The sequence below is a fragment of the Leucoraja erinacea genome, chromosome 6, assembly GCF_028641065.1.
Source record: "Leucoraja erinacea ecotype New England chromosome 6, Leri_hhj_1, whole genome shotgun sequence".
In the NCBI taxonomy this organism is placed as follows: domain Eukaryota; kingdom Metazoa; phylum Chordata; class Chondrichthyes; order Rajiformes; family Rajidae; genus Leucoraja; species Leucoraja erinaceus.
Genome location: NC_073382.1, coordinates 42585580 through 42611885, shown reverse-complemented (window position 1 = coordinate 42611885; position 26306 = coordinate 42585580). Strand labels below are relative to the sequence as shown.

The following is a 26306-nucleotide window of genomic DNA, read 5'->3' as shown; positions in this document are numbered from 1 at the left end:
TATAGACTGATGTAGGGAGATATCGAACAAATGATTGAAAGATTTGCAAAGAAGTAATGATGATAAACGAAACAGGCCATTGTTAGCTGTGGCCTAGGTGAAAACGAGCATGGACAATGATACTCAACAATACGACTTTGAAGCTGGTATGACTGGTGGGGGAGGGATGGAGAATGGGGGGTTACGTGAAGTTAGAGAAATCAATATTCATACCTCTGGATTGTAAGCTGCCCAAGCAAACTATGAGATGATGTTCCTCCAATTTGTGTTTGGCCTCTCTAGTATATCTTTCGTTTTCGTTTCCCCTGACTCTCAATCTGAAGAAGGTCTCGACCCGAAATGTCACCTATTCCTTTTCTCCAGGAATGCCGAGTTATACCAGCTTTTTGTGTCTATCTTCAATTTAAACCAGTATTTTTCTGATCATGCTTCCCTAGTATGTAAGCTCTACCTAGTAAGTATGTAGAATGTACGTAGCGGGTACGTCGGAGCTCATGGATGTCTCGTAGCGGCTCGTAATGTTAACGGCAGGTACTCGGGAAACGTGGAAACTCGTGAAGTTTTTTCAACAATGTGAAAAATTTCCAAGAGTAAAAAAATACTTGTGATTAGGTACCACGAGTTTGATTTTTTTTTAAACTCAGGAGAGCTCTTGGGTGAACTCGCATCGTGGGACAGGGGCTTAAAATTACCCAAAGACAACCAGAATTTCCCGAATTTCCTTCAAAGTGGAAACACAACCCATGATAACTGCTGTACCTTTGCTACACACATCCTTAATTTCCTGTTTGATGCTATCCCCAACCTCACTACTGCTGTTTGTTGGTCTGTACACAACTCCAACAAGCGTTTTCTGCCCTTGGCTAATTTGCAGTTCTACCCATACAGATTCTACAGCATCTAACTCCTTGTTAAATATAGCCAATGAACTGGCCTCAACTACCTTCTGTGGCAGAGAATTCCAGAGATTCGCCATTCTCTGTGTGAAAAATGTTTTCCTCATCTCGGTCCTAAAAGATTTTCTCCTTATCCTTAAAATATGACCCCTTGTTCTGGACTTCCCCAACATCGGGAACAATCTTCCTGCATCTAGCCCTTAAGAATTTTGTAAGTTTCTATAAGATCCCCCCTCAATCTTCTAAATTCTAGCGAGTACAAGCCGAGTCTATCCAGTCTTTCTTCATATGAAAGTCCTGACATCCCAGGAATCAGTCTGGTTACTATTGCCTTAATATCCTCTTTAACCAGCAAGGCCATTCCACCTCTTCCTTTCTGTTTGTCCTTCCTGAATATTGAATACCCCTGCATGTTGAGCTCCCAGCCTTTGTCACCCTGGAGCCATGTCTCTGTAATCCCAACGATATCATATCCATTAACAACCAACTGCGCATTCAATTCATCCACCTTATTACGAATGCTCCTGACATTAAGGCACAAAGCTGTCAGGTTTTGCTTTAACATTCTTAGCCCTTATAGAATGATGATGTAATGTTGCCATTGATCTTCCACTACTTTCCACTTTTACTTTCTCCCTTCTAGCTTTTGCTTCTGTCCTTATTGTATGGCCTCTGTCTTCCTGCATTGATTCCCATCCCCCAGCAATATTAGTTTAAAAACTCTTCCCAACAGCACTGGCAAATAGTCCCCTGAGGACATCGGTTCCAGTCCAGCCCAGATGAAGACTGTCCGATTTGTTCTGGTCCCACCCCTCCCAGAACTCCAATGCCCCAGGAATATGAACCCCCACCCCCCCCCCCCCCCCCCCCCCCCCCCCCCCCCCCCCGTGCACCTTCTCTTAATCCACGTATTCATCCAAAATATTGTGTCAACCGAGGAAATGGGAGCACTCGGAGAAACCCCACACGGTCATTGGGAACGTACAAACTCTGTACAGACAGCACCTGTAGTCAGGATCTAACCTGGGTATCTGCCCGTTCTAAGGCAGCTACTCTAACACTGCACCACTGTGCTGCCCTAGAGGATTTTGTATAAAAACATTTTAAATCGTAATTTGAGGCTTTTCCATTGGCTGAAGTGATTTCTCGCACAAAGAAAAGTGCTTATGGGGTTGTGGTTATGGAGGGTAATAATTTCAGCCCCAGGATATCACTGCAGGAGTTACTCTGGGCAGTACCGTGAGTCCAGCCACTTGCAGATGCTTCTTCAATTACCTCCCTTGAAGGCATGTGGTCTGATGCTTGAACGAAGTTTGGTTCCATTAAACATTTCACAGAAACAGGACCTGGGCTGATAAGTGACGAGTAATTTCTGGGTCACACAAGTAGTACCATTACCAAGTACCCACCCAACAATGCCCTGAACATTGACCTAAAAGTGTCAGAAGGAATAGCAGATGCTGGTTTACACTGAAGATCGACACAAAATACTGAATCATTCAAATAAATATTGTCAGTGCAAGAGTTGGGTATGGTGTGATAACTTACCTCATGACTCCCCAAAGGAATGTCATGGGATGCTGGCCTGGATGAGCAATTCGATAACACTCAAAAAGCTTGATACCATTAAGATCAACAGAGTCTGCCTGATTTGCATCACATCTATTGTGTTAAACATGTTCCCCCTTTTACTGACACATTACGATCATAGTGTGTATGATTATAGCGTATAATATGTACATACTATCTACAAAATGCACTGCAGTCAATTACAAAATCTGCATTAATAGCACGTTCTAAATGAGGAACTACTCTATCACCAAAATGGCAAATGGTTGTGAATTCGATGACCTGTAAGCTCCCTTTCAATCTGCTATTATCATTCTTCCAGCATTGTCTTTATGTTTTAATCTTGAAATTTCCAAATAAACAGCACTATGAATGACTTCACCAGAAGAAGTTATTGGTTGACCACCAATTCCTAAAGAAAATTAGGAAAGGGCAAAGAAAAGTAACTTTCCAGTGTACCTGTGTCCCATCAACTAATTTTAGACTATCACCAGTTGTGACAGAGACTAGAAAGCCGGCATAACCATTTCTGAGTCAGAAAGTTGTAGGTACCAGTCTCACTCCAGAGAATTTATGATCACTGCTTTATGTATACTTACATATACTTCTGTTTATGTTAATATCCACAGCGAAAGTAAAAAAAGGTACTGGAAAATTGAACACAATAATTACACAGCCTTCATGTGCCAAGATTTGTAAAAATGTAAAAGCTCCTTCTCCAACCCCATCCTCAACATCACTGAGGTACTTGTCAAAGCTTTGTTCGAATGTTAATGTTGTGATCATATGTTTTGTTGCACTTCCAGAAAGTGTTAAGAATTTCATCCATTGTATGGGAAATAATGAAAACCATGGCATGCTTGAAGTGGTATCAGTACTAATGAAAACTGATGGGAGTTAGTGATACAGCATGTTTTGCTCATTCACATAGAATCACAGTGATACAGCATGCAAACAGGCACTTTGATTCAACTTGTCCTTGCTGACCAGATGCCCACTCGTTAGCCCCAATTGCCTGCATTTGGCTCACATCCCACTAACACTTTTATATCCATGTACATTCGCAATATCTGTTTTCCTCTTGATTTTGTACACCTCAATAAGATTCCCCTGCGGTCTCCTATGGTTCTTGCCAGCCCAACCTCTCCCTATAGCACAGGCCCTCAAATCCTGGCAACAGCCTCATAAATCTGGAAACAATGATTTGCAGAAGCTGGTTTACAATAAATAGACACAAAATGCTGGAGTAACTCAGTAGGTCAGGCGGCATCCCTGGAGATAGACACAAAAATCTGGAGTAACTCAGCGGGACAGGCAGCAGCTCTTGAGAAAAGGAATGGGTAACATTTCGGGTCGAGAACCCTGGAGAACATGGATTGGTGATTACTTTTGGGACGCTTATAAATCTTCTTCCTTCTCTTTCCAGCATAATGGCATCATCTTTTCTATAGTAGGGTGACAAATAGTATAATTAGAATAAGATTTTTATTGTGGTATATTTGACAAGCGCTGAGTTGTCTTCAACTACATTGAAGACAACTCAGCTTTTTTGGTTGCAGGAAGTTTCCAAAGGGTCATAGTGAGAGTGGACATAGTGGGAGTGGACAGAGTAAGAGTGGTATTGAGGCTTTGGCTAAAGAGGCTTCGGCATGAGGAGGCTTCGGTGAGGCTGATTTCCTTAAACCGTCAGTGGATAGTCTGACGAGGTTATTGGGAAATGAAACTGGCCAGGTCACTGGTGTCACGGTGGAAGAAGGAGTTGTGGATAGTGATCATGCCTTCATAAGTTTTAAGACCATTTTGAATAGGACAGATCTGGATGTTGGAGGAAGGTACTTAATTAGGACAAGGGTGGTCACAATGCCATTAGGCAGGAGCTAAGGAGGGTAGATTGCTATTAGTTGTTATTAGTTCCAACCAAGCTCTGAGTGGAAAGGTTCCTCCTCCAATTTCCCTTTCAACCTCTTATCTTTTACCATGGTTTTAGTAGTTATAGCATCCTGCTGGTTGGAAAATTATCCTATTATCCACTATATTTATTTTCCTCAACAGTTTGTATAGCCTCCAAGAAAATCAAAACCAGCCTACCCAGTTTCTGTTCATAACTGAAATGCTCCATCTCAGTATTCCCTAGAGTGCTTCCACATTGTGTTTGCTCTACTTTTTTAGCCCCTCCAAAGGGCATTTACTATTGCTAAACTTGTTTCATGTATCCTGATTCCTTCCTTGCAATTTCTTGAGCTATCAACCTCCACTACCTTCAATGATAGAAAATTCCACAGGTTCACTACTTCTGAGTAAATAAATTTCTCTTAACCTTAGTTAAAAATGGCGTAGCTGATATCCTGAAACTGTGACTGAAGGTTCCGAAATGTCATCGTCATACAGCACGGAAACAAGCCCTTCGTCCCAACTTGTCCATACCCTAAACTCCCCAAGTACCATCAGCATATCTCTTGCCTCGCTTGGTACGTTAACACTCTTCATCACCACCATCATATGCCTATCTCACCGTCCATCAACCTTGATTTAATTGGTCTGATCATATGTTGATGCTGCTTCTGCTGGCTTACAGGCAGAGACTGAAAGAGGAGGCGCCAACAAAATGAGTAATACGGAAGTGGTCAAAGGAGACCAAGGGTCTACCTTAGACCATTGAATCAATGGACTAAACTTTGATAAGGTTCCCGTAGATTGGTTATTGCATGTGAACCAATCAGAGTAATGTACTACCACTAACTCCACCCTATTGAACACTTCATATTAACACTCACTTCCTATATTACGTAGTTGCACTAGTGGTAGAGTGGAACTAACATGTATTGTACTGTGCCATTATGACTGATGATTAAAGCTGATTTAAACACCAGACAATGTCTGTACACTTGTTTACATGGTGTCAGAAGTGGGATCCGAACCCACGCCTCCACCCCATCCTTTAAAACTACAGCTGGCTAGTGCCCCCACCCTGACGTATTTCGACCTCTGGCAGCCGGTCACTATCACCTGCGACGCCTCGCAATACGGTCTAGGCGCAGCCTGCGTGCAAACAACAACCGACGGTACCGTGCTAACCGTATCTTACACCTCTTGAACCATGACAGAGACCGAGCAGCCATATGCTCAGATCAAAAAGGAGCTGCTAGAGATCGTGTTTTCATGTTACAAGTTCAGAGACTTTATCTCCAGAAAAAATTTCACAATTGAAACCGACTACCAACTCCTGGTCACCATCCTGAATAAGCCTATTCACGCAGCTCCTGCACGATTGCAGCGCATGATGATGCAGCTCCAGCTCCAGATATGCTCATCAGAATCAGAATCAGAATCAATTTATTTGTCATTTGGACCCCTGGAGGTCCAAACGAAATGCCGTTTCTGCAGCCATACATAACACACAAATAGACCCCAGACACAACATAATTACATTTAACATAAACATCCATCACATAACAGTGATGGAGGCCAAATAAACGTATCTCTCCTCTGCACTCTCCCCCCCCCCCGATGTCAGAGTCAAAGTCAGCCCGCCGGCTGCTTAAAGCCACGCCGGGTCGAGGTCGCACACCGGGTCTTGATGTTTCGCCCCCGTCCGCTCGCAGAGAACGTCTGCCATTCCAGTGCGCGGGGCAGCGGTTGTCAGGCCTGCTGGAGCTCTTCGACCCAGCAACTCGGGCGGGAGAAGTCGCCACCGCAGAAGCCCTGAAAAGCGGTCTCTCTCCAGGGAGCGCGGGCTCCGACAGACCTGTCGTTGCCTCCGACTCTCCGGCAGCTCAAAGCAGCAACAGCATCAGCAGCAGCAGCGCTCCTCCACCGCTCCCCCGGCCACGGTGAGGTGAGTCGTCACCTGCTCCCCGCCTTCCTGTTGGAGGCACAACGACGACTGCTGACGAGAAAAGGTCGGGTCTCAGTGCAGGGAGATTCAAAAAGTTTCCCCCCCCCCTCCCACCCCACCCCCACCCCCCCCCACACACACCCCCAACATAAAATAACAAAAAACGACCAAAAACACAGACAAAAAAATAATAAAAACGCGGGGCTGCAGAGGCTGCTGGCCAGAGCCGCGCCGCCTACCGGAATACATCGCCAACACTCTCTCTCTTGAGCGCCACGGGTGTCTTGTGAACAACACCCCTTTGAGTGTGACGAGCTCGCCGTGCTTAAAGTCGATTTCGTCCCAACGGAACGTCTGCTCTGCCTTGTGGAGCACACAGCTGCTGACAGAACGCTGCAGCTGCTCTCCTCCATTATCAAACGGGGCTAGCCTACGAAACGATCCAGCACACCACTGGAGGTACAGCCATTCTTCCTAGTTCACGATGAACTGGTGATACAAGATGGGATCGTCATCAAGGGCCACAAAGTTATGATTCCCTCATCCCTGCAAGAGGTTTGTTCCGTACGTGATCGGGTCGGGTTAGCAGACCGCCGGACAGATTCGGCGAGTATGTTTAACCGCATGTATTCTAACAACAAATTAACAACTCTCTCCTCTATAGGGAAGGATGTAGATTGGTTATTGCATGTGAACTAATCAGAGTAATGTACTACCACTAACTCCACCCTATTGAACACTTCATATTCACACTCACTTCCTATATTACGTAGTTGCACTAGTGGTAGAGTGGAACTAACATGTATTGTACAGTGCCATTATGACTGATGATTAAAGCTGACTTAAACACCAGACAGTGTCTGTACACTTGTTTACAGTTCCAAATAGTAAATTGCTCTGGAAGGTTAAATTGCATGGGATCCAAGCTAACTGGATACAGAGGTGGCTTCATGGAAGGAAGCAGAGGGTGGTGGTGGAAGTTTGTTTTTCAGACTGGAGGCCTGTAATTTGTGATGAGCCTCAGGGATCGGTGTTGGACCCATTGCTGTTTGCAGATTATATCAACAATTCGGATTAGAATTTACAAGGCAGGATTAGTAAGTTTGCAGATGACACTGATGTTGGTGGTATTGTAAATAGCAAATGTGGTTATCAACAATTACAACAGGATCTTGATCAGTGAACTGAAGAATGGTTAATGAAGTTTCACTATGATAAGAATGAGTTGTTGCATATTGGAAGTCAAACCAGGGCAGGACATTCACAGTCAATGGTAGGACCCTGAGGGGTGATGTAGAGCAGAGGGATCTAGGAGTATAGATACATTGTTTCTTGAAAGTGACATCAAAGTTAGTTAGGGTCGTAAAGAAGGATTATGATTGAAGTTGGAACATTATTTTACAGCTGTACAAGATGTTGATGAGGTCACATTTGGCATATTGTGTTCAGCTTTGCTCTCCCTGCTATAGGAAGGATGTCATTTAGACAATTTAGATGAGGGAATTAAATGTGACATCTCCACGTTTGCGGATTACACAAAGCTGTGTGGCAGTGTGGGCTGCGATGAGGATGCTATGAGTCTGCAGGGTGACTTGGATAGGTTGGGTGAGTGGGCAGATGCATGGCAGATGCTGTATAATGTGCATAAATGTGAGGTTATCTACTTTGGTGGCAAGAACAAGAAACATAGAAACATAGAAAAAGGCAGATCACTATCTGAATGGTGTCAGATTAGGAAATGAGGAGGTGCAACGAGACCTGGGTGTCCTTGTACATCAGTCACTGAAAGTAAGCATGCAGGTACAGCAGGCAGTGAAGAAAGCTAATGGCATGTTGGCCTTCATTGAGAGAGGATTTGAGTAGGAGCAAGGAGGTCCTACTGCAGTTGTATAGGGCCCTGGTGCAGTTGTATAGGGCATCTGGAGTATTGTGTGCAGTTTGGTCTTCCAATTTGAGGAAGGACATTATTGCTATTGAGGGAGTGCAGTGTAGGTTCACCAGGTTAATTCCCATTACAGCGGGACTGACAATGATGAAAGTATGGGTCGACTGGGCTTGTATTCATTGGAATTTAGAAGGATGAGAGGTTCTTATAGAAACATATAAAATTCTTAAGGGATTGGACAGGCTAGGTGCAGGAAAAATGTTTCCGGTGTTGGGAGAGTCCAAAACCAGGGGTCACAGTTGAAGTATAAGGGGTAGGCCATTTAGGACTGAGATGAGGAAAAAAGTTTTTACCCAGAGAGTTGTGAATCTGTGGAATTATTTGCCACAGGAGACAGTGGAGGCCAATTCGCTGGATGCTTTCAAGAAAGAGTCAGATTTAGCTCTTAGGTCTAAAGGAATCAAAGGATATGGGGAAAAAGCAGGAATGGAGTACATTTTAAATGATCAGCCGTGATCATATTGAATTGCGGTGCTGGCTCGAAGGGCCGAATGGCCTACTCCTGCACCTATTCTTCTTTTTCTATGTCATTAACTAGAAAGAGCGCAGAGAAGATCTATGAGGATGATACCAGGACTTGGAGTCCTGAGCTATAGGGAAAGGTTAGAAATTTATTCCTTGGTGAGTATATGGAATAAGCCGCCTGTGGAGGAAGTTGAAGCAGGTACTATAACAGCATTTAAAAGACATTGATAGGAAAGATTTAGAGGGATATGAACCAAACACGGGAAAATAGGACTAGCTTAGATGGGACATCTTGGTTAGCATGGACGAGTTGGGCTTTAGGGACTGTTTCCGTGCTATGACTCTTAACTAGAGTATGTTTAAGACCACTTCATATAGCCTGAATGAGTATCTCGGTCATCAATAGTTTTAACAAAAAATGCCGTAATGGCTGTTTTCCAGCAAAGACAATTAGGGTCTATGCTAACCAGAAGCCTTAGAGGAACAAAAAGATTTACTATCTGCTTAAGCACAGATAAAAGGCATTCAAGAAGGATGACCCAGCACATTAAGAAGGCCATGTATGAACTCTGTAAAGCTATCAAGAGTGACTTCCAAAATAAGCTGGAGGCTCAATTTAATCAAGTGGATGCCAGGCGAGTGTGGGAGGTCCTGAATACCATCATGGGCTACAAAATGAAGATGGGTACAGTCTCTGGCAACAACGTATCTTTACCAGATGAAACATTTAAATAACAAGGACACCTATGGAAACTTCTATTTATAGACTGTAGCTCTGCTGTCATTATAGCCATAGAATGCCTGTGCTTGCAAAGACAATAGACAATAGGTGTAGGAGTAGGCCATTCAGCCCTTCGAGCCAGCACCGCCATTCAATGTGATCATGGCTAATCATCCCCAATCAGTACCCCGTTCCTGCCTTCTCCCCATATTCCCTGACTTCACTATTTTTAAGAGCCCTATCTAGCTCTCTCTTGAAAGCATCCAGAGAACCTGCCTCCACCGCCCTCTGAGGCAGAAAATTCCACAGACTCACCACTCTCTGTGAGAAAAAGTGTTTCCTCGTCTCTAAATGGCTTACTCCTTATTCTTAAACTGTGGCCCCTGGTTCTGGACTCCCCCAACATCGGGAACATGTTTCCTGCCTCTAGCGTGTCCAAACCCTTAACAATCTTATATGTTTCAATGAAATCCCCTCTCATGCTATTCATAGAGATGCAAGTCCAACATGTTGTCTATGTGCATTGTTCCAATTCTGCTGGTCATTTCTACCTTCTATCCTAATTCTCTCCGCAACATACATTCTGAACCCTCCAGTAATGAACAGTGTTATCTTTAAGGGATGCATTGAAAGAATAGCTCAGCAGCTATTTGCTGCAACAAGCATTCCCAAGGCAGTTTAACACATTGTGTGGATTTGGGATGGTTTTTGAACTGTCTCTATTTGATCCTGAACCTGCCCAGCCAGATCTTCCAAACTCAGCAGAATGTCTCTAGAAATCATGATTAGAGCAAGAACATAATAATGCGGTATCCTTTATCCTGTATCTGTGTACTGTGGATGACTTGATTGTATTCATGTATAGTTTTTTCTTTGACTGGATAGCACGCAAAGAAAAGCTTTACACTGTACCTCGGTACATGTGACATTAATAAACTAGTAAACTAAACCATACTGGAACTAGTTGTCCTGACCCTGCTCAAGAAGAGTAGGTGTGTGGAACTTTAAATTTTCTAGTTGTTTTTGGTTTGCATTGAAATGATGATTGATATCAAATAGCCAAATGTGGCTTATGATTGACGTGCTCAGTCCAATTTCACAACAAGCATGATTTCAAATAGAAATTGCGAACACAATTTGCTCCAAATGATTAATTTTGCAGTATCTTGTGAGTGCGTGTGTGTTTTCAAGACCTGCAAACAATAACATGTTATTTTATTTTCAATATAGCACCATATCAAGCATTGCGGGGGAGCCTGTAGAAATTCAAAGTTCACGCAGTGCATCAACTGAAAGCAGCAAAATTGAATTGTCTGATACCTGTGAACTGGAGGAAGTCTGCACCCTTCCTGAAGAGAAAACAACAATCCAGGACATAGAGGGTATGCCAGTAGTCCAACAGCATAGAATTTAAATTTATTTTTAATTTCAAAATATTTCAAAATCAGATGGCACAGGTGGTAGGTGTGGGTAGGATGTTGGCTGCATGGATTTTAGTAAAGCATTGATAAAGTCCCCCATTGTAGGCTGATCCAGAAGATTAAGGTGCATGGGATCGGGATTAACAGCGACTCATAATATGGATTCAGAAATGATTTACTGTTAGAAGAGGTTTATGATGGAGGTCTGTGACCAGTAGAGATCTACAGGAATTTCTGCAGGGACCGCTGCCGTTTGTGATATATATAAATTACTTGGACGTCAATGCAGACTGGCTGATTAGTACGTTTACAGATGGCATTATGCTTCCTGGGCTCTCCGACTGTGAAGAAAGCTGCCAAAGTATACAGCGGGATATAGGTCAGCTACAGAAATGGGCGGAAAAATTTGCAGATGGAGTTTAACAAGTGTGAGGTGCTGCCCTTTGGGAGGTCAGATATAAGGGGAATACACTTAATGTAATGACCATTAACAACATTGATGTTGGTGTCCCTGAAAGTAGCAGCACTAATAAATATAATTGTAAAGAAGACATATGCTTGCCTTTACAGGTCAGGGAATTATAAGCGTCAAGAAGTCATATAGAGCCAGCCATATGCAGCCATATAGAACTTTGGTAAGGCTGCATTTGAAATATTACATGGCGTTCTAGTCACCCTATTAAAGGAAGGATGTGGAGGTATTGGAACGGGTGCAGAGGAGGATTACCAGAATGATGCCCGGATTATCTCTGACCCCTCTCACCTTGGCCACAAACTCTATGAAGCAATTCTCTCTGGAAAGCGACTCCGAACTGTCAATGCAGCTGCAGCCAGACATAAAAACAGCTTTTTTTTCCATGAGCAGTAGCTCTACTCAATAACCAAAAGTCTAGCCTTTAGCTCTGGTATTTTATTTCGCATGTTTAAACTATAATGTTTCATTCTTAGTGTTTTAATGTTTTATGTTTTATTCTTAATTGTTTACTGTATGTCGTGTTGTTACTTGTGAGTGGAGCACCAAGGAAAATTTCTTGTATGTGTACATACTTGGCCAATAAGCTTATTCATTCATTCATTCATTCATTAGGGTATATTAGCTGCACAGAGCAGTTGGACAGACATGGATTGTTTTCTCTGGAACGGTGAAGGTTAATGGGAGACCTGATAGAAATACATAAAATTATGATAAGCATGAATAGGATCGACAGTCTGAACCGCCTCTGCTCAGCCTCCTGTCCGAAGCTTCATAAGCCAAAGCCTTAGCACTTACCCTCAACAACGCAATTGCTCTTCAGCACACAGCCTCTCCTGATCGCCTCCTCTGAATAGACCACTCAATCAATGCCTGCCTTCCTTTATGCACCGCTGGGATCTATCCCTCCTGGAAACTAACAGCTGATTTTTAAATCTCGCTCCACCTCTCAGCTGCTCCCTCTTGTGAAATTGTCCTGGCCCCACACTAATGGATACTTTTTAAATAATCCACGCTACTCCTTCTCACAGTTACTCGCGCGCAAGTTAAACATAAGACTTCACAAAATGCAGCATCTTGCACTTCTCTTCATTAAACTCCTTTTGACATTCCTGTCCACTTTCCCAGCTGATCAAGATCCTGCTTTAGTTTTTGAGAACGATCTTCACTATTTACGATGCCATGCACTTTGGTGTTGTCTATAAACTTGCCAGTCATGCTTGTACATATCATTCATACCGTTGACATAAACCACAAACAGCAATAGACCCAGCACTGATCCCCAAGTCACACCACTAGACACAGGCCTTCAGTCTGAGAAACAACCTTCCAGCATCACCCCCTTTTTCCTTCCATGAAGCCAATTCTCTATCAAATCCTTAATATTATCTGCCAGAGCTATCTCCTGCCTCATTTTGCCCTCCTGATTTCCTTCTTCACTATGATGTTCAGTTCCCAAACCTCCTCTGTGGACACAGTTCATCCAAGCTGCCTATACTTGCCCCATGCCACCTTCTTTTTCCTGACCAAAGCCTCAACCTCTTATCATCTAGGCCTCCTCCAGGAATATGCATGCCCTGAACCCTCATCATCACACCTTTAAAAGCATCCCACTTTCCGGACATCCCTTTGCCCACAAACAACCTACTTCGTAGGTGAGTAATGCCACATTTGGAATATTGCATGCAGTTCTGGTCGTCCCATTACAGGAAGGATGTGGAGGCTTTGGAAAAGGTGCAGTGCTGGCTTACCAGAATGATGCTGAGTTTGCGGGGTATTGCCTACAAGGAGAGGTTAAACAAACTTGGATTGTTTTCTCTGGAACGCCAGAGTTTAAGGAGAGACCACATAGATGTATATAAAAGTATGAGTGGCATAGATAGGATAGGCAGTCAGAATCTTTTTCACAAGATGGAAATAGCAAATACTGGAGGACATAGTTTAAAGGTGAGAAGGGCAAACTTTAAAGAATATATTCAGGACAATTTTTTTACACAGATGGTGGTGAGTACCTGGAAGCACTGCCGAGGGTGGTGGTAGATGCAGATATGTTAGTGGCATCTAATAGACTTTTGGATAGGCATATGGATATACAGAGATTGTAGGGATATGTATTGTGTACATAATTTCACTTTCCTTCTCCTTGATCCTTCAATCTCCTTGAAACATCTTATCCCTCACTATTAGCCTTTGCCAACCAGGAATGTGCTCTGTATACCAGCTCTGGCCTAACCAACGTTTTCTAAAGTAGTACCTGTACCATAATCACCCTGATTTTATATGCTGTGCCCCAGCTAATGGAACCAAGTATCCCTTGTGCTTTCTTCACCACTTTTTTTGCCACCTCAGGGATCCTTGGATTTGTACACCTACTTTCCTCTGTTCCTTAATATTTGCCAATGTCCTACTGTTAATTATGTATTTGTTACTCAATTAGACAAAGTGTATAAACTCAAGCTTATCAGGATTCAATTCCATTTGCCATTGCTCTGCCCATTTTACCAACTGATGTCTAAACTAAGCTAAACTAAACTCAACTGATCAATATCACCCAGTAATGAACACATTTGTTTCTCACTATCAACAGAGTTTTGTATCATCTGCAAATTTATCAATCCTACTTGCTCTATTCAGATCCAAACTGTTCGTGTATGTAAGCAACAGTGGGAATGCCAACATGTTCTATGGAGTATACCACAGGTCACAGCCTCTTTTATAAAGTTACTATTTGGAAGGAATCACTGATGGCCACAAGAGGGAAGCAGCAGATGGAATTTAATATAGAGAATGTGATGACAAATTTTAACAGGAAGTGTGGAGAGATGTAATGTATACATTAATGATATAATTAATAACATTCAAGTACTAATAATAAGAGTAGAGGAATCAAGAACCAGAGGACATGAATTTAAGGTGAGAGGGAAAAGTTTTAACATGAGTCTGTGTATATTCTTTATTAACACATATCAAAATATTTTCAAATAGCAGGTTGTTTATCAATATATCGTTTAGTGCATAAACTAATATACATTGTGCTTTGATTCCATTTCTACATATTTTGATTCATACTTCCTTTTTTCTGATCGTATTATAGGCATTACTGTAAACATAGAAGAGGAACTTCATCGGCGCGTAATGGCCAGAGCAGCTAAGACGCTAATTCCACGTAAGAAGAATGTAGCTGAAGTCCTGAAGGTATTACAGTAAAATCTATGATAACAATGATAGATTACCCTGAAAGTGACATCAAGGATACATAGGGTGATGAAAAATCAGTTAGAGAATTGAGTATAGAAGTTGGGATGCAATGTTACACGCACAAGACGTTTGGTGAGTTGGAGTATTGTGTTCAGTTTTGGTCACCCTGCTATAGGAAAGATGCCATTAAGCTAGAAAGAGTGCAGAGAAGATTTATGTTGCCTGGTCTTGTGGGCCTGAGATATAGGGAGAGTGTGGACAGTTTAGTACATTATTCCTTTGAGCGCTAGATGCTGAGGGATCGTCTTATGGAAGTGTATAAAATCATGAGGGAAACAAAATCTTTTCCCGGGCTAGTCGAGTCAAAAACCAGGGGACAAAGGTTTAAGGTGGGAAGGGAAAGATTTCCTAGGAGCCTGAGGAGCAACTTTTTCACACAGTGGGTGGTGGATATATGGAACAAGCTGCCAGAAGAACTCAGCGGGTGAGGCAGCATCTATGGAGCGAAGTTTTCTTAAATTTATTAAAGGATTTAGAAGGATAGAGGCCAAAAGTATGCAAATGGTTCTAGCTTAGATGAGGCATCTTGGTTGGCATGGACGGTTTGGGCTGAAGGGCTGTATGAAACTATGACTGTATGGTTTCAAAGTGTGCCAAACCTGCGAATTTCCGATGAAAAGTTAGTAACATTCTCTCTGCACCTTAACACTAACTTCCACACTGTCAACAACACCAGCAATTTTTTGTGTCAGCTCCAAAATTACTGATCATTCCCCCCAAACCCATATCAAAGTTATTCATCTATATTACAAACAACTAAGGTCACAGCACTGTTTAAGAAAGAACTGCAGATACTGGAAAAATCGAAGGTTGACAAAAAAGTTGGAGAAACTCAGCGGGTGAGGCAGCATCTATGGAGCGAAGGAATAGGCAACGTTTCAGGTCGAGACCCTTCTTCAGACTGATGTCGGGGGAGGGAGGGGGGTGGTGGAGGAAAAAGGAAAGGTGGAGGCCCCCTACCCCCCGACACTCCCACAGCCTACTGTCTCCTTCTCTTCCTTTCTTTTTCCCCGCCCCTACCCCCACCCCCGACATCAGCCTGAAGAAGGGTCTTGATACGAAACATAGCCTATTCCTTCGCTCCATAGATGCTGCCTCACCCTCTGAGTTTCTCCAGCTTTTTTATCTACCTAAGGTCACTGCACTGATACTGTGGGACAACATCAGCCATAGGCACAAAAACAGCTCTGTACCATCACACTCTGTCTCCTATTGCCATATCACTTTTGGATCCAATTTGCCAACTTGCCCTGGTTTCTTCACCTTATGAGCAACTACAAGGACCATTAAAGTTCTATACAAATCACAACTATTGCCCTGCCCTCATCAATACACTGTTATACCCATTAAAATAATTCAACCAATTTAATCAGACAGGATCCACGTTCCACCAAGCCATGTTGATTATCACTGATTAGTCCCTGCCCTTCCAAGTAATCATTGATTTTCATTCTCAATTTTTTTCCTAGCTTCTTCCCAACTATTGATATAATTCTCACAGTCAGCTAGCTTTTCACTGTTGACTATATTGAAAAAGGGGACCAAGTTTGCTGTCATAGATTCATAGAGTCACACACCCATTTGCCCAACACATCAATGTTGACTAAGATGCCCTGTCGCAGTTAGTCTCTTTTGCCCACATTTCGCCCATATCCCACTAAATCTTTTCTATCCATGTACCTGTCCAAATGTCTTTTAAATCCTACTAAACTGTGGGACCCATTGGGTCCCTGTCACACGGGAGGCCTGGTCCCCCAATGCAACCCGTTCCCCAATGCAATATTCCACCATTCACCCGTCCCCCCAATGCAACCTGTCCCCCCCAACGCAATATTGCACCACTCATGCATAGCCCCCAACTGCGCAGGCATGGCTCATTTCCCCTCATCCCCAGCACTCCCTCCCCCTCTTCTTCACCCTCCCTCTTCTTTCCTCTCTCCTCTTCCCCTCCCACAATCCCTCCCTCTCCCCTACCCTCCCTCTTAAATATAGCCAATGAACTGGCCTCAACTACCTTCTGTGGCAGAGAATTCCAGAGATTCACCGCTCTCTGTGTGAAAAATGTTTTCCTCATCTCGGTCCTAAAAGATTTCCCCCTTATCCATAAACTGTGATCCCTTGTTCTGGACTTCCCCAACATCGGGAACAATCTTCCTGCATCTAGCCTGTCCAACCCTTTAAGTATTTTGTAAGTTTCTATAAGATCCCCCCTCAATCTTCTAAATTCTAGCGAGTACAAACCGAGTCTATCCAGTCTTTCTTCATATGAAAGTCCTGACATCCCAGGAATCAGTCTGGTGAACCTTCTCTGCACTCCCTCTATGGCAAGAATGTCTTTCCTGAGATTAGGAGACAAAAACTGTACGCAATACTCCAGGTGTGGTCTCACCAAGACCCTGTACAACTGCAGTAGAACCTCCATGCTCCTATACTCAAATCCTTTTGCTATGAATGCTAACTTGCCCTGGTTCGCCTTCTTAACTGCCTGCTGCACCTGCATGCCTACTTTTAATGACTGGTGTACCATGACACCCAGGTCTCGTTGCATCTCCCCTTTTCCTAATCGGCCACCATTCAGATAATCGTCTACTTTGTCCCGTTTTAATGGAGTAGTTTTTATTATTTTTTGATGGGGTATGTGTGTGTGTGTGTGTGTGGGGGGGGGCGGGAACTTTTAAAACCTTTCTCCTGCACGGAGAACCCGACCTTTTCCCTGTCGGGTCTCCGTTGTCGTTGGGGCTGCAACGTGGAGCGGCCTCCAGCAGGAACGACCTGGGGCTCCAGTCACGGAGCTGCGGACTTACTCACCATCGTAGAGCTGGCCGAGTCCGGAGTGGGTGGAGCTGTGGTGGCGCGCTGCTGTGACCCGACCCCCGGAGATTCGGAGGCTTACCGCAGGTCTGGCAGACAGTAATATCGGGAGCCCGCGGGTCCCTGGTGGGAGACCGCTTTTCGAGGCTTCTGCAACGGCGACTTCTCCCGCCCGAGTAGCGGGGTCGAGGATGACCTGGAGCGGGGCCTTACATCACCGCCCGGCGTGGCTTCAACGGCTGCAGGACTTTGCTAGCGCCCGCTGGGGGCTCCAACAACAAGACCCGGAGCGTGGCCTTGCATCGCCCGGCGTGGCTTTAATGGCTGCGGGACAATTGCCATCGCCCGCCAAGGGCTTTGACTCTGACATCGGGAGGGAAATGGGGAGTACAGATAAGTTTTTTTGCCTTCCATCACAGCGAGGAGGAGATGCGTTGTGATGGATGTCTGTGTAAATTGTGTTGTGTCTTGGGTCTTTTTTTTCATGTGTGTATGACTGCAGAAACAACATTTCATTTGAGCCTCTATGAGGTTCAAGTGACAAATAAATTGTATTGTGTGTATTGTGTATTGTGTACTTTCCTGTTTTTGCCACCAAAGTGGATAACCTCACATTTATCCCCATTATACTGCATCTGCCATGCATTTGCCCACTCACCCAGCCTATCCAAGTCACCTTGCAGCCTCCGAGCATCCTCCTCACAGCTAACACTGCCCCCCAGCTTCGTGTCATCTGCAAACTTGGAGATGTTGCATTCAATTCCCTCATCCAAATCATTAATATATATCTTAAATAGCTGGGGTCCCAGCACTGAGCCTTGCGGTACCCCACTAGTCACCGCCTGCCATTGTGAAAAGGACCCGTTTACTCCTACTCTTTGCTTCCTATCTGCCAGCCAGTTCTCTATCCACATCAATACTGAACCCCCAATACTGTGTGCTTTAAGTTTGTATACTAATCTCTTATGTGGGACCTTGTCGAAAGCCTTCTGAAAGTCTAGATATAACACATCCACTGGTTCTCCCTTATCCACTCTACTAGTTACATCCTCGAAAAATTCTATAAGATTCGTCAGACATGATTTACCTTTCATAAATCCATGCTGACTTTGTCCAATGATTTTCACCACTTTCCAAATGTGCTGCTATCCCATCTTTAATAACTGATTCTAGCAGTTTCCCCTTTGATAAGACCTTTGATAAGGTGCCCACAAGCAAGGCTGCTAACAAGGTGTTAGAGGGAAGATACTAATATGGAAAGAAAGTTGACAGAATGGCAGAAAGCAAAAAGTGGGAATAAAGGGGGTTGGTCGACATAGATGAGTTGATCGGAAGGGACTGTTCCCATGCTATATTAAGCTATGAGATGAACGACAATGCCCATATTAGAAAATGGTAGCCAAAAACGTTTTATTGAAGACAGACCTCACTGAAATGTATAAAATTACCTATCTCGGGATAGAATAAATAGGAATAACACTTCTCTTCGCTGAGAGGTCAACACCGGAAGCATATATTTAACCTATTTTAAAAAAGCATTAGTGGGGAGATGAGGAAATCCTTTAACATCCAGAAGATGTTGGGAGTTTGGAATTCACTGCCTGATTTTGCTCAATTGCTAGAATGAAGGATTAGACTTTGTTTAGACCAGCATAAAAACAGTCGACCTCCTGTGTTTTAATTTGCCATGGTATTCAGAAAACTACTTTTGATAAGGCACGTCAAGCCACAGAATATCTTACTGCTGAGCTCCCAGATAATTTTTCCCCTTGATTCCATTTTATCACCTGCAGCCATTGTTCTGTGTGTTCCACAGATAATCACACCCATCATCCTTGTACATGAAACACAGACATTTAGCATGTACATCCAGAGAGTAATTGGGAAGTTAATTGGAAAAGAATGACACAAAGTGTTGGAGTAACTCAGCAGGTCAGGTAGCATGACCTGTTGAGTTACTCCATCACTTTGTGTCTTTTTTTTTGTAAACCAGCATCTGCAGTTCCCCGTGTCTACAAGGTAAATGGAAAGCTAAGCTTTATTGTAAAAAGGTAAAGTATAAAATTGGAAAATCTTGGCTACAATTGTACAGGACTTTAGTGGGATTACATCTGGGGTACAGCTTAGGTAATATGTTTTTCTTTGTTTATTACTTTTTGGGGATCAATTTGCTTGTAATTTTGTGCTGGGATTCTGGTATTTAATGGCCGAATGAATGGCGGAGTCAGAAACCCACTATTATCTACTATTATCTATGAATCTCTCGAACTGGTTGGTGTGATTAAACTGTGTAGCCCCTTGACATAATGATGGACTCTATGGCGTACCTCTGTGTCATATATATTCTTTATTTCTAATTTTTATTATTTGTGTATTGATTTAATATTGCAATTTTTCTCAGTGATAAACGATATGATTCCTCGAATGGGCGATATAATCATTGAAACAGGCTGGAACAACTTAGTTGAAGATAGACATCTGGATTTTAAAAGTGCGCATTGAAGAAATACAGAAAGGAAAGCAACCAATTACTTAAGATGTTGGTTACACCAAATGTTTCTAGAAACGTTTTTGTATTTCTTTGCTTCTAGTTCAAATTATTCAACTTTCTTTTGTTAAGAAGCAATACTTGTTTTGTATTTATGGTTTTGGTATACATTTTTCAGGTTAAAAAAAATCTTGGTAATTTCTGCATTTTACAAAACCCTTGAAAACATATGTCCATGAGTGTCAAATGTCAAAAAACATAGTCAAACATTTTTTCTCACCATGCATAACTTGAGCTATTTTGTTTTTAAATACAAATGTATCAGGTCACTCTTTCACATGCTGCAGGATAAAATAAACTCTGAACATGAATTAATCACCAAGTTTAATTTTCTTTATTGTGAAAGAAGACATCGCAGGAGATAGCTTCAGCAAATAATATTCAAAAATCCAAAGAGATTTTATAAGGAAAAGAGGATAACTAGACAGTGAATAGGTCCCCTAAGGAACCAAAGTGGCCATCTCTGTGAGGAGCTGCGGAAGATGTGCAAGGTCCTCAATAAGTATTTCTCCTCTTTTTACTGAGGAAAATTACATGAAGACTGGGGAACTTGGGACAGATAATGGAGATGTCCTGAGGACAGTCCGCATTATGGTCAAGGATGTGCTAGACATCCTAAGACATATGAAGAAATGTAAAGGGCCTGTCCCACTTGGGCGTCATTTGCGCGTCACGTAGATGACGCGCGAAGATTTTGTACATACCAAAATCCTGGGGCGTCACTGCCTATGCCTTGCGAGTCACTGCCTATGTCACCACACGCGTCGTGTGTCGTGAGCGTAAATTACGTGCCAATGACGCCCAAGTGGGACAGGCCCTTTAATCCCCTAGGCCTAATTAAATATATCCAAAGACACTGTGAAGTTAGAGAAAAAGTTGCAGGCACCCTGGCTGAGATATATGAATCATCATAAGACATGAGTAAGGTGCTGGAAGACTGGAAGGTAACTAATGTGTGCCATTATTTAAGAAGGGCTGCAAGAAAATGCCCGTAAACATTTTGACCAGTGAGCATAACATCTAAGGCAGGCAATCTACAGGAGAGTATTCTGAAATATAAGATGCATTTGGATAGACTGGTGCTGATTAGTTTTTGTAGCATAGTTTTGTATGTGGGAGATCATGTCTTACATATCTGACTGAGTTTTTTGAAGAAGTGACCAAAAAGATTGATGAGGGCAAAGCCACAGATGTCTATATGCACTTTTCAGTAAGGCATTTGATAAAGTTCCAGACAACATCCTGTGAACATCTTCTGCATCATTCCCAAACATCTCCACTCTGGGGAAAAGGTTCCAACTGTCTACCCTGACTCTGCATCTCATAATTTAGTATACATCTATTAGGTCTCCCCTCAACCTTTGAGGCTCCAAAGAAAACAATTCAAATTTGTCCAACCTCTCATTATTTAATATCCTCTATTCCATGAAACATTCTGGTAACTCTTCTAAAACCTCCCTAAAGTCTCCACATCATTCCTGTCATAGTGACAATACACCAAATGCGTCCTAAACAAAGGTTTATAAAGTTTCAAAATGATTTCCTGACTTGTATTCAGTGCCCTAACCAATGAAGGCAAGCATACCCATACATCTTCTCTACCACTGGATCTGCTTGTGGGTCCACATTCAGGGAGCTTTGGATTGAATCCCCTTTCCCCTTACAGTCGACCTTGCAACATGTGAGTCAGATAACAAACTGCATTTACATTCAAGTGATTTATATATATATATATCACAAATGACAGACACCCAGCAGTGATCATTGTGCACAATCATTGAGGATAGGTGACAAATCATCCTTGATGATAATCCTCAACACTGGTGCCTTGCAAGGATGCGTCCACAGCCCCCCTCTCTTATACACCCATGACTGGGCAGCCAAATACAGACCCAACTCAATTTACAAATTGTAGATGACACCGCTGTAGTGGGCCGGACAGGCAATAATAACAAGACATAGTACAGGAAGGAGATTGGGAACCCCGTAAAGTGGTGCCGAGACAACAACCTTTCCTTCAACGTCAGCAATGACAAAGGAGATTGAGATGGACTTCAGGACACGGTACACATGACGACTCTGAGGTAGAGATGGTTGAAGAAATTGCAAAGAGTTGTGAACGCAGCCCTGACCATCAGGCAAACTAAACTCTCTTCCATTGACTCCATCTACACTTGTCCACAGCAATGCCACCAGCATAATCGAGGGCAAGTTTCACCCTGGTCACTCCCTCTTCTTCCCTCTCCCACCAGGCAAGATGTACGGACGTGTGAAAATGTGTACCTTCAGATTCCAAAACAGTTTCTTTCCAGCTGTTATTAGGCAACTGAACCATTGTATTACCAACTAGAGAGCTGTCCTGACCGCCCATCTACCTCATTGGAGACCCTCTGCCTACATTTAATTGGACTTTACCTTGCACTAAACATTATTCCCTTTATCCTGTATTTGTACTCTGTGGACGGCTTGATCGTAATCATGTTTATTCTTTTCACTGACTGGATAGCATGCAACAAAAAGCTTTTCACTGTACCTAAGTACGCATGACAATAATAAACTAAACTAAACTAAATATCACTGGTCACAAATCTCCAGCCAGAACAACACACATATGCTATTACCTTCTATTTTCTCTGGATAAGCCAGTTCTGAATCTACACTACCAAGCCTGTCGATTCCATGCAATTTAACCTCTATATCAGCCTAATATAAGGGTTTTTTTTTATCAAATGCTTTCCTAAAATTCATGCAGACAATATCCACTATGGTTCACAGAGATTGTTTTTATAACAGCAAAAATAGAGGACACAGTCGGTAAGTCTCCATTTAGGGAGGAGAGAAGGCATTTAAAAAAAATTGGGATTGGAGAGAAAGCTGTTTTGATTAAAAACAGGCATTGTGAAGGTGGGACAATTGAAAAGCAGGCATTTGATTAGCTGAGGAAGAGACACAACAGCTAATAAAAGGCAAAGATGATTTGGTAGAGCAGCCTTTTGGGAGTGAGGTTGTGCTGATGGATAGTGCAACACAGGCTTTATCTAAAAAGACCAGCAAGTGAGCTAAGAAAAGGTTAATTGAAGGTTAAGATCTGGTCTGCTTCTCTGGATAATTCTTCCTGTTATGGTGTCATATGTAGGTGGGATAGTGGAAAGCTAATCTTGCACTATGTTGGAAGTCGGGCATTTACAGTGCAACTGAGGACCACACCTGCAGGAATCATGTTCCATATGGACTGCATTAAGGAACTGGAGCAGCAACTGGATAACCTCAGGATTACATGGGGGTGTGATAGTGTTGTAGATAAGAGTTGCAGATGTGGTCATGCCTAAGACACTAGCAGGACTGTCCTCATTGTGGACATTGGACTTTTTCTCTGGAACTGCTGTGTTGCAAAGCAGTATTCTGCAATCTGGTACTTTTCTCATTGCTGTACCTGTTGTACTTGTGCTTGGTTTGATTGCATTCATGAATAATAATAATAATAATAATAATAATAATAATAAATAAATTTTATTTCGGACTCAAGATCCAGACAAGGGACAGCATTACATAAAATGCATTGCATATTACAAAATATCATAAAGTACATATAAAATCTTAGCATATCACCTATAAAAGCATCATAAATTATATATTAAAAAAAACCCATAATACATGAATTAAAATCCAGAATAAAAGAATGATCAATGTCCTACAACGAGAGAACGATATCAGTGCCTCCACAACTGGGATTCGTAGCCAAGGCCACAATAATTACATTTTTGGAGTCATTTATCCTGCAAATGAATTTATACGTATGATTTCTTAGGATAGCTTCTAAAATACTGACTCCTGCAGCCACAAACATGTTACTAGCACTACACCATCTAGGTTTCCTTAGCAGTGTTCTCATGGCATCATTATATGACACCTTTAGTCTCTGTAAACTTGTCTTTCCATAGTTTGACCACCGGTGCGCAGTATAGAGTGGTGTGCAATGTGATCTAAATAGCGACATCATCACCACATCTCACCAAACTTACGCAAGAGAATATTCGCCTGTACATACAGCATGCGTAGTTGCCTATAAATATCCTCATCATCTGTCATTTGTTCTGTAATAAAATGCCCTAGATATTTTACCTTATTATAGACACTAAGATTATTGTCAGACAATTAAAAATCAGGAAATTTTAGACATTTATCCTCTTTGCTTCTACAGATCATAACAGCACTCTTATAAGCATTGTATTTAATATCATGTTCCACACCATACACAGAACATATAGTAAGGAGCTGCTGTAGACCAGCGCTAGATGGACTAAAGACGACAAGATCCTCTGCATACATAATATGGTTCACTAAAATATTACCAATCACGCACCCAGTATTACAGGCTTTCAATTGTTTGGACATATCATCAATATAAATATTAAAAAGGACTGGGGCCAAAATTCCCCCTTGTCTAACACCATTGTTAACCCCAAATGGGGCTAAAACCCTATTGTCCCATTTTATTTCCATAGTCTAGTGGGCATACCGGTAGGCCAGAATTCTCACAATGTATTTATGCAACGCTCTTTGACTCATTTTAACAAACAGTTTTCTGTGATTAACACGGTCAAAGGCTTTGGAAGCATCAATAAAGAACATAAGGATTGAAGAGTTTTTGCCTCTATATTTGTTTACAATCTCCTTTAGGGATTATATGCATGTCAGTGCCATGTTTAGCTTTAAAACCAAACTGGTTATCTGTGGAGTTAACAAACTCATTTATTCTATCCATCAGAACTCTTTCTAAAACTTTTGACAATATGCTGGCTAAAGCTATTGGCCTGTAATTATTTAGGCTGCCTACTTTACCAGCTTTGTCCTTAATGACCGGCACTAACAGAACAGACAACATTGAGTCTGGTAACAAGCCATGAATCATAAAGCCAGTAAAACAAATAGCAAGGAGAGGAGCTATCCTCATACTCGCATACTTAAGATGTTCAGCAAAAATATGATCCAAGCCACTTGCTTTGTTGTTGGACAGCTTGTTCATGGCATGATACACCTCATGTGACATAATCGCCATTGAGTCATTACTCTCAATAATGTCCACCCTATACAAGTCACCTTGGACACAGTTGAATAAAGTACTATAATGTTGTCGCCATAACTCCGCGATATTAGCTGTTCCGGAGATTCCATCTACAGTACATGGTAGAGATGTTTTGCAACTGTTAAGATCTCTCACTTCTTTCCAAAAATCAGTAGCATTGTTACTTAGCAGCGTCTTAGCCATGGAATCAGCTCTCATAGCTTGCTCATTTTTACAGATGAAGCGAACAGCATACTTATACCTTGCATTAGTGAGCTTCTTGTACTCAAACACAGGCCCCTGTCTGGGTCTACCTGCCATAGCCCGTGATTTGGTGGCTTCACGGGCTTCAGTATGATACTCAGCTACATACTGATTCCAGCCAGGCCTGATGTTATGTGTCTTATTTTTATGCTTGCATTACGGCTTACTGCCTACATATAAGGTGCTTACTATATGATTATACATGGAGCAGATATCTCTCCTGTGCTTCATATCCTTACAATTAACATTACTACACATTATTGCATCTTTAGGTAGATGAATATTGCTTAAAGATTTATCTGTATGGGCATAATAGGCTAGGATGTCTTCCTTTGCGAGCGTTGACCAGTCCAGTTTTAAGCTATTTCTATCCCTGGATACCACAGGTATGTGTTCAACATTTATTGTCATAGCAACAGGTCAGGTTCAGTCATTGCTGCCCCGTACAGAATGCTCATACACCCCAATGAGGCATGTGCATCAGCTGTACTAATACAGTGGTCCAGCCATGACGTAGTGTGCCAGGCCTCACAAATATAAGTATAGCTATCTGTAGGTAAAATAACTTTGCTTGACAATATTAAATTATTACCTTGACAGAACTGAACTATATGATTGGCAAATAATGAGTTCCTATCTGAGATATCTGCATTCATATCCCCAATGACATATACACTACAATAATTATTGTTTTGAATGAAAGAATAGATGAAAGCAAGCCTATTTAAATATTCATTCTCATTCTGATGGCATTCATAGGGTGTATATACATTCAGGATAACAAATTCCTTGTCATTGTGAGCAAAGTGTATGGCAATACACCAGTCAACATCAAGCCGAATCACATTTATTGATGAGTCAAGCTTCTTGTTCCATAGAATAGCCACACCCACTGGTATCCTACCTCTGACTATTCCCATGCCAAGGTCAGCTGTAGACTCCCCAGCCCATGAAAGTTGTAATTGAGAGAATTGAATTTGTCCAAGTCTTGCTTCGCTAAGAATGTCTCTTGCATACATAGTATGTCACAGTTCCC

At 42.3% G+C, this 26306-nt stretch overlaps 1 protein-coding gene across 1 annotated transcript in view; it reads left to right on the top strand.

Moving 5' to 3' along the window:
• Positions 1-21942, top strand: part of LOC129698011 (cilium assembly protein DZIP1-like) — a 55337-nt gene extending 33395 nt beyond the window's left edge. The window contains exons 5-8 of the mRNA XM_055636822.1: positions 3095-3209; positions 10662-10813; positions 14419-14519; positions 19795-21942. Of these exons, the coding sequence (XP_055492797.1) occupies positions 3095-3209; positions 10662-10813; positions 14419-14519; positions 19795-19797 (371 nt within the window). The 3' untranslated portion in view covers positions 19798-21942. The remainder of the gene's footprint in view (positions 1-3094; positions 3210-10661; positions 10814-14418; positions 14520-19794) is intronic.
• The last annotated feature ends 4364 nt before the right edge of the window (positions 21943-26306 follow it).